Raw genomic sequence first — 12,324 nt, forward strand, 5'->3', positions numbered from 1 at the left:
GCCCTGTTGCATAATGCATTACAAAACATAGCCCAGGGCTGTGGATTTTGGAGAAGGTTATATTTCATTCTGACTAACTTGCTAGGAAAGCCTAGAAAAGCCCATTTGTATTGTTCTGCTGAGACAAGTGCTTGCAGGAAAAATGAGTAAGAGAGAAGGAGAGATATCTAATCTGATCTTCAGGGATAGGGTTTAAACAGATCACATTGCATACAGATTTCTTGGATCCCCACTTACTTTGTTGACAGCCTTGCTGTAGGCAGCAAGTACATTTGTGGTTTCTTTTATGAATTATGTAGTACAATGCCAACATTTTAAAGCTTCTCTGCTCCAGAGAGGCCCAGCACACTGTTCTAGGGACACCAGCCAGGACTGAGGTCTGTGATAATGTATTAGGACAAAAGGCTAGGATATCACAGGGTGTCAAAACTGAGGGACTTCAGCCCTCATGTGGAGAGAACCCAAGACAAGAGTTAATGATGAAGAGGGAGGGAAAAAGGGAAGGGAATATACACAGCTACAATTAGGATGCTCTGCAGACCTGCTGGTGTGAGAAATTTTCATCATTGCTAGTTCTCTATTCTTCTAAGCAGAAAATCCCTTTTTTACATTGAGAGGAGTAAGATATTAGGGGATGCAACTGATACACTGCTGGAAGACATGGTTATCCCAGGATTACAAGGAGGGGTGGCTTAGCTGTGTGACAAGGATTAGAACTGCATGGTTTCTTTGATGAAACAGGATGTGGTGTTTGCACGCCACTACTAAGGGGCATGGGAGAGATATTCAGGAACAGTAAGATACCACAGATTAGCAGTGAGCCACATGCCAAAGATGATTATAAAATGACAGAGGAAAGAAGATAACCCTTCCTTTAGAAAACTAAGTGCTCATACAGGAGCCAAGTGTGAAAAGAATGAGGAGGGTCAGAACCACAGGGCACAACAGTACTTCTGAGGATCCGCCTTATGTGACAGATGGAGACACACAGAAAGAAGAGGAAGTAAGTGACGTAGCACTGCATTTTCTGTTTGATATACATCAAGCTCAATGTACAATAAGAATATTGACTGCAATGGGCAGGTCCCTAGAGGAAAAGGCCTTTTCCCCATGGTTCCTCTCAGGTTCCTCATAATTGCCCTGACATCTTGGGTCAGTGAAATCCCCATGTTCCTGAGTGGCTGCATCATTTCCAGTGTCTCTGCCCAAGCCTCATGCTAAGTTGTGGATGTTGCTCCATTCCCCAAAGCTTCTGATGGGAGAGGTGGGGAGAGAGACCTTTCCCCATTCGGAGGTAGACACATCTACTATAGTGATAGTTGATTGATTCCTGTTAGCTCAATGTATAAAATGTTGACAACAGTGACTCATACACATATTCTTGGGGCAAATAAGATATACAATGACCTGGGTGATAAGAGAGCTGAGCACTAAACTCCTCAGAAAAGGGACCTGCCATTCTTCTCCTGCCCTTGGCTCTGGAAGAACCGGACTGCTGCTTCTCAGCAGGGAGACAGGGTGAGGGTTCACCTTCCTGTTGTTCCCACCCAATGTCTTTTCTCCCTCAAGCTTTCCCCTTGACCCAACTGCTGAGTCTTCCCTCCCCCTGCCAGTACACAGATTGCAGTTGACCTCTCCTCTGGGTTTTTGTAGAGGAAAATGCCTGACATGCCCCACCCTACACTAAAGTTCTTGATTTTTCCCAATGGTATAGAGAAGAGAACATAACTATGGGAAGACAAATAGGTTGCTTAATTCACAATACATTTAAGCAAGCTATCACTGAGGATCCATTATTAGGTTTCCTTTAGAGAACATTAGAACTATGTGTAGTAGACTTTTTTTTTTTTTTTTCCTCTGGATGGCTTTTGCAGCTGCAGAGCTTGTGCAGGGTTCATCTAGTCCCATGACCTGTGGGGAAACAGAGCTGGGATGGGTAGTGGGTGTGGAAGAATAGGGAAGATCCTGACTGACAGGCAGTGGCTCAGTTCTCTGAGTGTGGATAAATTTACTACAGCTTGTAACGTAGGTATTACGTTACTGCTGAGATGTTCAGGAAAAGCAGTTGCTTCACATTGTTGTTCCCTCTGGTCATCTCCAAAGGTAATGTCAGTAGGTCTTAGCACGGTGAGCACAGTCAAGAAACCAAATTACTGTTCCTGCATATCCTGGTTGCATTGATTCAGTGAAACAATTACTAAACTCAGACCTTTTTTTTTTTTCTTTTTTTTTTTTCTTTCTTTGTGGTACAGATAATGTTCCACATAGCTCAGCTCCACCTGTATATAAAATAAGGTGCTTTTCTTGTTATTTCAGTTGAGGTGTGGCCCTAAAACACTCTCTGTGCCCAGGCGAAGATACAATATTCTAGATCTAAAGAGAGACCTTATCCCTGTCACCCTTTGTTCTATGAGATGTACTCGATGAGCTTATTACTTTTTTTATTGGGTATTAAAGACCCATTAGCAATGCCCTTGAAACAGAATACACGCAGCCTGTCGTAACGCTAGATGGCATCAGAACATTAGCGAAGGACCCCAAACGAGCACCCGGGCATCACCTCGTGAACAGCTGCACCTCTGCGTTACTCCAGCTTGGGCTGCAGTGTTTCAGCGTTGCCGCCGATGACAACTTTATCAACCCTGAATAAAAGAACCAACTTCAGGATCCAACACGAGTAAGAGAAGCGCACGGAAGTGAGGATCTGCACGGTTTGGTCTTGTCTGATCTTGGCTCTGGCAGTGACTATTTGTTTGACTTACAGCAATTACACGTAGACAGCCTCCTAGGAGGGGCAGCGGGGTGCTTTCTTTTTTTCTTTTCTTTCTTTTTTCTTCTTTTCCAAAAATGCATTAAATTCCAGAAAAGCAGAAGAGCCAAGGTGCATGTATTATCATTAGTTTTCACAGACATTTTCTAAATGAGGTTTCAGGGAGAGAAGGAATACACCTCACTTGTTCAATGAGCACCTATATTCTCACAGCTTGATTTCCTACAGATCTGTGTCCTACATCCTGTAAATACCGACTTTTGCAATAGTGTTGGTTCCCGCAGCTTCTCTTAAACTCATTGACATCAGTCTGCAGGTTGCTCAGACAGAACAGGAGTCAGAGGAATGTTCTCAATATTTTGATTTTCCCTTTACAGCTCAAAGAACTGGATGCTACCTGTATCTGATGGATCTGATTTTTTCTGCAGAAGATTATAAAAGCAGTGATGATATCTGAGGACTAGCTCTTTCTACCAAGGCATTTCTATCTATTTCTGTCATCTCTGAAAAAAATAAATAAATAAAAAAAAAAGTCCAAGAGTTATCTAAAAGAGGCCTTATTAGGAAATACTTGGAAGGTAGAAATCACTGTGGAGGCTGAAGGAATTAAAAAATAACAGCAGGTCAGCAAAGAAGGGAAGACAAAATACAGAAGAGCCAGTTAGCTACAGCAAAATGCCATCCAGCTGTCTACTGTTAATAGGATAATCACACCAAATTTCAGTCTCTGGTGGCTTTGTTGTTTTTTTCCATATGCTCTGCATGTCTTGAAAAAACACAAACATATGCCAAGATAAGCAATATGATGCTGCTTACTACAAAAAGCTATTGAAATGTATTAATTGTGAAGAAACTGCAGCTCCAGCACATTAACCCATACATTAGACTGAGTCTGCAGCTTCATTATTACCAAAAAATACTATCAAAAGCAGGTTGGTATAAATGACCCCAAAACCTTGTCTCTAAGGTAGAGCAGACAAATACACAAGTACAAAATTGTGAGAAAACATATATTTTGACTTGGAGCAGCCTAAACAGTCATCAAGCGAACATACCACAACAGAGCTGGAGAATGAACAGCAACTGAATAGAAACTGTACAATTTCTTTTTCCAAGGATTTAAGAATCTGACCTTTTATGTCACATGATATCGGGATAAGTCCTCTTGCTGTTCTTACTCCACAAAGAACCCTTGCACTTAAACAGAAACCTTTTGCTTCTCATCTTCTGTGTTACTTTCAAGAAACATCCAAAATATTTTCCAAATATCTGCAAAAACCTATCTGAATATTCCCTAAAACTGCCGATGAGTCTAGCTCCATTTCCATCAGGGCCGGGATTCCTTCTCCGTGAAACATGGTAAGGGCCCTGTGTACCTCCCACTTGATACTCACCCTCTTTGGGTGTTGCGTAATCACAGAAATAAATGCAGTGCATAAGAGAATTCACTTTTTCTGGCATATCTTTCCGTTGAAGAACAGAAGCTTTTTATAGTCTTCAGGAGAGTTCAGCTGAACAGGAGTCTCTCTGAAGCCAGAGATACAGACAATTCTGGTACTCCAAGTTGGCCTGCTTGTCAGTAACATCTGAATCACAGCAGAATGACATTTTACTGCCAGAATATCTATACACTTAATCTCTCAATTACACCCAATAATGGGCTGTTGCCCTGTTTGGGTCACTTATCTTCCAGGTGTGTAGTCTTGAGTCCCAGGACTTGCCTGAAACCAACATGAATGGTCACACTATATTGTGCAGCCCATTTTCTCTGAGATGACCATTTCCTTAACTTTATATTCAGCAGCACACCTATGGTAGGGCTCTTGTAATGCAGTCACCTCTGTACCCTATCAGATGCCTTGTTTATTCCTTGTTGTATTAGAACTGTGTAGGGAGCATTTTCATGTTCTCTGAGTTTTTCTTTTGCACATAGGGCCTGTGGGAGTTTGCTGTTATGGTAACTCTTAACACCGACAATCACCTAGCTCTCTTGGGCCTACTATTTTGCACTGTTACAGCAGCAGCTGCATTTTGTATGACAACTTCCTCACTATGTGCTTTCATATTTTGCAGTACTATCCATAAGCCGCAGTAAAGAAAATGAGTCATAATGAGGTGGGTGCCAAAGAGATTAATGTTTAAATTGAGCATAGAAATCATAGAGTTCCTAGAAATCTTGTGGGTTTTGTTTGTTTTTGTTTCTATTTGTTTTTTGTTTGTTTGTTTGTTTTTCCTGACTATTAAGTTCCCATGGAGAATAATTTCTGTGAATCTAAACAGCTTGCTTTAATTCCTTTTTCTTGTTTATATGAATATTGAGTGAAGTCCCTGCAGAAATGGGCATGAAATACCACCCTTTGTTGTTGTGGAAGAGCAAAAGAATGTACTTTACATTCCTAAGTCTGCTAAGAAAGTGTGACAATGGCTTCCATCTAGTGCTTCACATAAAAAAAAGATGAGATAGAGAAGGAGGAAAGTGGAGACGCTGTGTTTGATTTCTATTTTTTATACAGAAGTAAATCCAGCAAGCCTATCTGTGAATTATTACTTATTTATGCTGATGTAAGTGAAAGGATTCAGATCCTTTAGTCAATGCATTTGTTCTTTTAGCTTCAGGAAAACCTAAAATTCAGAAGTCTATTATAACATCAAGAACAAGCCACTCTGTCTCTACAGTCTCCATTTTATTGCTGCTAGTTGTAAAGTATCTCTGAACATAGCAAGGATGGAGGTGAGGAAAACGAATGTTTTTCAAATTCTGGTTTGTTGCCTGGACTATTTCAAAGTAAAATGAACATTAAATATACCTACAATATGCACAGTCCATGTTCAGACAGATACAGCTTATGTTCCTGAGTACAAGTACGTACAAAATACACCAGGTATGCAACTGAACCAATCATTACTTGTACTCTGCATTACTTAATTGGTGGGAAAAAGAAAGAATTTTTTGGAAGAGCTGTTTCACCACTGTGTTCTGCTTGATCATTTTTGATTGGCTTTTCTATTTCAGTATCCAAAAGTTTCTCTGGAATAGCATGTTTCATTGTGTGATTCTGTACATCATTTTCTGTTGTTCCTGTGGAGGGCACAGTGAGAGTCAGTCTTTCACCCAGTTCACTTTTCACACTGTCAGCTGTATCTTTCCAGATATTTTCTGTAATAATAAATAAATAAAATGATAGGGTGAGACTGTGCATTGTCATCATCAGCTAAACACATGATCACTACAAACTCACAAAAAATCAATTGAAAATTTCTGTTGTGATCTCACAACAACCATTCTTTTGCATTCTTTTGCTCTGAAAGTGAAGTGCACTATGGTATGGTGTCAGATACCATAACTATTTTGCTGTCAACAGGGAAAAGCTCTTTCTCTGTGAACCTTTAGTGCTACCAGTCTTCTTGCTGGAAGCCACTACAAAAATAACTAATGGGCAGATCTATTTCTATAAAGGTAAGAAATAGTTGCTCTATTCACTACATTCCAGTGACTGTTCATTATCTGCATTGTGTGTACTATCACCTCACCTTACATCGGTCAGATGCTACTAAATATAAAAAAATACTAAACACTGATATAAATGCAGTTAGTTTTCCAGGTAGACATGCTTACGGATATTCTCTTTTTTCTTTCCCAGTGTAGAGAAAGAGCCATCACTCAGCTTCCTTGAAACCTGCATTTTCTGTTTTGCTCTGCATATTTTTGGTTCCTGGATCCACGCATGTTTCATTGCTTCATCTGGAGTCATGCGCTGAGCAGGTTCCCACCTTAAATCCACAGTAGGCAAAAAGTTATTCAACAGTAGATCTAACTGAAAGTTAATTTAAGCCAAGAGATTCAGTATTTGAAAGTCATGCCATGAGGCCATTTTTTGAAACAAATAATTTTAATGGAAAAAAAAAAATCTTACTTGATATTCTCCATCCTTTTACTTGCTAAAAACTTTTTACTTACTTCAGCACTATGTGCTTTGCTGATCCGATCTTTGCTTTGCTCTGTAGCATCTAGATATTTTTAAATACAGAAATGTGCAGTTCATAGTGTTATTAGGGTAAGGACCCAACTGAATATTTGTTTCAAAGTTTTCACATTCTGTCAATGCAAGCTCCACGAATGGGAACACAAATCAGACATAGGGTAATACATCAAAAGATAAATCTTCCCTAATTTAGCTGTACCTGAAACTAATGTGGAGAATTAGTTTAACAAATTCATGAGAGATCTTATTATGGAAATGGAAGGTGATATTTTTACAAAATCCCTAATTTTATTTTACCTTCTCACATTCATTCTCTCACAGGTTTAATTCACACAGTTTTCACATCCACACACTCACAAGTACCAAGTGTTCTGGCCAAGATCACTTGTGTGTCACACAGAGGACAAGAGATGACATCTACTGAGTCTTCACCACATCTCTGGGGTTCTTCTTGACTGGTGACAATGAAATAGTCCTTGGACAGATCTTCCATATCCTTTAAAAGTCACCTGGTGTTTGGGCATTGTCCTCCACATAAGAACCTTTCTGACTTTGATCTCCATAAGTGTTGGAATGTTGGGCAAGGTAACTACTCATCATCTGTTTTCACTTGTAGATTTGGAATATGTATCTGTTTTGTTTGTTTGCTTTTGACTAACAGGAAAATGAATGTTGTGGGTGATATTCTGCAACCTTTCAGATTTTTCACTGCTGGTCACCTGTGCTGTGGTATCACCAGAATGCAGGCTTCCTGACTGTCCTGGCTGTGACACAAACACTGCACTTCCCAGTTTTACAAGTGGGACCAGTGTCCTGGGAACGGTATCATTTGTTATCAATATGCACGATTCTTTGAGCCCTCATTGTGCTGTTTACTCTAGTGCTTAAGCAAGCATACATTTCCATTCACACTGCATTCATAACAATCCTAATATTTATGTCAAAAATCTCTACATTAGTTGCAGGGTATTTCATTCTGATTTGCCCAAAATCAATGCTGTCTAGAATTGTACTGAAATAAAGTAGAAAAAAAAAAAGATACTCTTGCCATCACAAGAGCTGACTGAATTATTTTTCAGTCTCAAGTTTTTATCTGCCAAATGGGTATATATAAGTTGAACAAAACTATCTGTGAGGTCATGGCAAATGTACAAAGCTGCTTTGGAAAAACACAGATTGACAACTTCAAAAGACTAAATAGTTCAATTTTTTCTGTCACCAAATGAGCTTTCATTTCAAACCTATGAAAATTAAAACAAACAAATGAACAAACAACAACAACAAAAAAAACCGCAGCATAGATGTTTTTTTGTGACCTGAAATTACTTGCTTACAGGTGTTTTTGCTTCACTGAAATTGTTTCTAAATTTTATGATTCAACCAGCAAACCAAAATGATTCAATGATTCATACAGCTTTAGCAAACAGAGAAGAACATTAAAAGCAATCTTCTTGTGCAAGACACACAAGAAGAGGGGGAGGTAACTGCAAACTAGGTTGGATTTCTTTAGGAAAGTAACCCAAAACTGCTAGAAAGAATTTTACAGTCAATGTTAAACAGGTCACAAAACATTAGCCTTGCATAAGGCAGAGATAGCACTGGAAAAGGCATGGGAGCAGCTTCTGCTGCCATTACACTTTAGTAAAAATTAGAACCCAAGCTTGCCTCCAAAAGCTTACTCTACCTATAATAAGAGGTAAATATTTAAGACAACCAGACAAAAGTTTGCTCCTCTATGCTCAGTTTTCTGGTTCAATGGATGAGTAAAACTTCATTAGTAACCATCTCCCAAGAGATGTCATTTTAACTTTTTATTAGTAAAATGACACCTCATATCATGGAGTCTCACCGTGTAAAATGCTTAGTAACCTGACCTGTTTGGAAAAGACATGATTGTATCTGAGCCATGAAATAGCTTGTCTTCCCCAACAATACTTCTTTTATTAAAAAAGTCCCAATTACTTTGTGAAGACAGATGACGTGCTGCTGACACTGAAACATTTCTCCCTTCCCCCACACAAACACAAAGACACTTTGCTATTGATGCTCTCACCATGAGAGTGGTTTGTTTTTGGAACAGCTTGCCACAGGCTGTGGACTCTCCCTCTTTGGAGATATTCAGAACCTAACAGGACAAGGTTCTGAGCAACCTGCTCCAAGTTTGCCCTGCTTGGACTTGCCCTGCTACTTCCAGGGACTTCCAGAGGCCCCTTCCTACCTAAATTATTCTGTGGTACTATGTTAAAAGTTCATGGCATAGAGAATCTGTCTGATTCCTAACTTCTGTGAAGACTGTAAACATTTCCATGTTATTTGCATCTAGCATGTTAGAAAAATGTGCCAGTCATCAATTTCCTTTAAGAAAACATTTGTATACTACTTGCCCTACTAGGCCTACAGTAACAAAATTCTTGACCGGAGTGAAGTCAACATATTATCTTAGAAATTACAGGACCTGAGACATATTAGACATTATCTTCTTGCATTCTGAGATTTACTGATTTATAAAACTTTATTCCAATCTTAAGAATGGAAAAAATACGGTCTATCAGATAATTCTTGAAACATACATTGTGTTGCTGTCAATGAGAAGTAAGTATAGCTATGGTAAGGAAAAAAAATCAGCATGCAGAATACAAGGTAACACTCTAGTAAATGTGCTAAGCAATTCTCCACACTAACTACCACAGTCAAGAAAGAAGTGAGCAAGCAAACAATACTATTGATTCTGGAATGGAGACATGCTTGAATATACTTTGCCCTTTTATCCTGTGCAACTGGGGATGTCTATAGCATATTATAACCAAAAAGAGTCTAATCTCACCCACGGAACATACATACAGACAGCGAGATCGTTGCAAGCAGATATTCAAAGAAGCAGAACTGTTTTCATACATATACCATAACATATCATCTGATTGCCATTTCCAAGACCTAGCACAGAAAATATGGTCAAGAAATTCAAGTCAGCTGAGTTAGTTCCTGATATATCTCCCACTGGAGAAAATTTTGGAATACTTTCTTCCCACCAGAGTGGGAGGTTGATTTAAGTACAAAACCAAACTTTGATTTTCAAATATGCACTGCCTTGGGACAGCGCATTACCATTATTTGTGTTAATCTGAATCATAAAATCACAGTCATAAAATGGGTTGGGTTGGAAGGGACCTTAAAGACCATCTAGTTCCAACCCCCCTGCCATGGGCAGGGACACCTCCCACTAGACCAGGTTGCCCAAAGCCCCATCCAATCTGGCCTTGAACCCTTTCAGGGATGGGGCATCCACAGCTTCTCTGGGCATCTTGTTCCAGTGCCTCATCACCCTCATAGGAAAGAATTTCTTCCAAATATCTAATCAAAATCTAACTTCTTTTAGTTTAAAACCATTACTCCTTGTCCTATCAATATACTCCCTGATAAAAAGTCCATCCCCAGCTTTCCTGTAGGTCCCCTTTAGGTACTGGAAGACTGCTATAAAGTCTCCCCGGAGCCTTTTCTTCTCTAACCTGAATGACCCCAACACCCTCAGCCTGTCTCCATAGGAGAATGAACCTTTATTTTAGATAAAACAGGAAGGATGAAATACAAAGGCCTCAATAGGCAAAAAATGTTGCTTTTAAAGTTTAGTCTGCAACATCAGAGGAAGGAGAGATGTTTTTAGACATGACAGTGTCAGGTTTTTTTATGTAGCTTGAACTAATCCCTTACACTGAGTCTTTTTGTGCAATGATTTTTCGCTGCAATAAGCTGTGAATATCTGTGATAGCTACCCTCATACTACTATGAAGGGAAAAACAAACAAAAACACACACACAAAAGCCAACAAACAGATACAAAGATTTTAAAGGCACAAGACACTGAAAGCAAGTTCAAAAACAGTCTGCTGCATGTAAATCTGAACTATGAACTCACATTAGACATCCTTTCAGAAAGTCCAAGAAACCAGCATCATGAGTTTTCAACACTGTGCTTAAATCCTTTGAGTCTGGGCATCTCTTTTTTCCCTTGCTGTTGGTTATGGATTTAGGAAAACCTTTGGAATCTTAAAAAATAAAAACATGATCAAAAAAATCACATTAAAAATCTTCACCAAAACTTTAAGAGTTGCAAAAATGGTACGCATCCATCCCACTAACTCCAGCTTTGTCCTGTTCAACTGATTGTCTGCCAGCATTGTGGCAAACAATACTGGTTACATCCTAGAGATTGCATCTTACACTAAGTTTTTTGTTATGATATCATATGATATCCATATGATCACATGATATCCAGAGAAGTTAACTTAGTCTAAATTAGTTTCCCAAAACCCCGTGTTCCTTTCTGAAATAACATTTTTTAAGAAGTAACAATGGAATGTATTTCCCAATTTCTTCTCTCTCAGCTTGGCAATAAGAGGCCGATAAAAGATGAAGAACAGAGGAACACATTCATTTGTAGGCCTAATGTTATCAATTTGCTTTACCTCAATACCTCTTTCTGAAGGAAGTTTTGTCAGCTAAGAAGCAGCTTAAGTTCTTCTGACCCTACTTTCTACCAGTGCTCTATTAGTGATTAACGAACAGAGGAATCCAGCAAGAAAAAACAAACAGGATCAGTTACCAAAGAATGTTCGCTTCCTTGATGCAGCCTGGATAAAATCAGGTGGTGGAAGACCCAAAACCTTCAATACAAAAAAAAAAAAAAAAAAAAGAATTTATGGAGTTACTGCTCATTTCATAAACATACACAACAGCCATCAGGAGAGAGATGATATTTCAGCTTCCTCCATTTGAAAAGAAGCTGAATGTAGCAACTTACTATGAAATGTCTACAAATCATTTGCTTTTATGTCATTTATTGTGGAAGGAATTAATGGATTCCCTTAAAGTTGTCTGCACATAGAAAATGTCTTTTCATAAGAGTTGACATTAGGATCTTCATTACCACAGAGGACTCTAAGAACTAGCATTTCTGTTAATAAAATATGTTGTAGGAGGCCAAAGGGAGAGATGCTGTCTTTGAAAAATCTTGTACAAACTAACATGGCACTAGAAAGATCAGAACTTGGGGCTGAGTTCAACATCAGATTGCAGTGTAGTGGTTGTTATGCAGCCGCTTTCATGGGTCAGCTTTGCACCTACTCTAACATTTGCACCGGGTAGATGATCTGACATAGGATATGTCACACTACATTCCTGAAACAGTTACAAAGATGATAGAGCCAAACTCTTTGGTAGGCAGCCAGTATAAGAAGGGACAACAAACTGTGGCTTGAGAAGTTCAGGGTGACTATTAAGAAAAACTTTTTCACCAGGAGAATAGAGCAGCACTTGAACAGCTCATGCAGACAGGTGGTAGAAACTCCAGACTTTGAGGCTTTCAAGATTTGCTAGACAAAGCCCAGCTGACTGATCAGCAAAAATCTCACTCTCAGAAGGAGCTTGGACTAAAGACCTTGAGAGATTTCACTTGACTGTCAGTTCTGTGATCTCTGAGAGAAGAGGAGCCTGTTATATAATTTGGATTGGTTTTCCTTCCCCTTAGATATGCTTCTTCTGTGGTAGCTTCTGTGTACAAATTCTGAGCAGATTA

General features: G+C 39.1%; 1 protein-coding gene across 3 annotated transcripts in view; it reads right to left on the bottom strand.

Moving 5' to 3' along the window:
* Nucleotides 1-5,437: 5,437 nt before the first annotated feature.
* DYRK4 (dual specificity tyrosine phosphorylation regulated kinase 4) overlaps nucleotides 5,438-12,324 on the bottom strand; it is a 49,682-nt gene continuing 42,795 nt past the window's right edge. For all 3 annotated transcript variants that reach the window (XM_083808506.1, XM_083808505.1, XM_083808507.1), the window contains exons 11-14: nucleotides 11,353-11,413; nucleotides 10,666-10,795; nucleotides 6,387-6,541; nucleotides 5,438-5,927 (exon numbers count right to left, since the gene is read on the bottom strand). In XM_083808506.1, the coding sequence (XP_083664632.1) occupies nucleotides 5,689-5,927; nucleotides 6,387-6,541; nucleotides 10,666-10,795; nucleotides 11,353-11,413 (585 nt within the window). In that variant the 3' untranslated portion in view covers nucleotides 5,438-5,688. The remainder of the gene's footprint in view (nucleotides 5,928-6,386; nucleotides 6,542-10,665; nucleotides 10,796-11,352; nucleotides 11,414-12,324) is intronic.

This window comes from Anser anser (genome assembly GCF_964211835.1).
Source record: "Anser anser genome assembly, chromosome: 1".
Lineage (NCBI taxonomy): Eukaryota > Metazoa > Chordata > Aves > Anseriformes > Anatidae > Anser > Anser anser.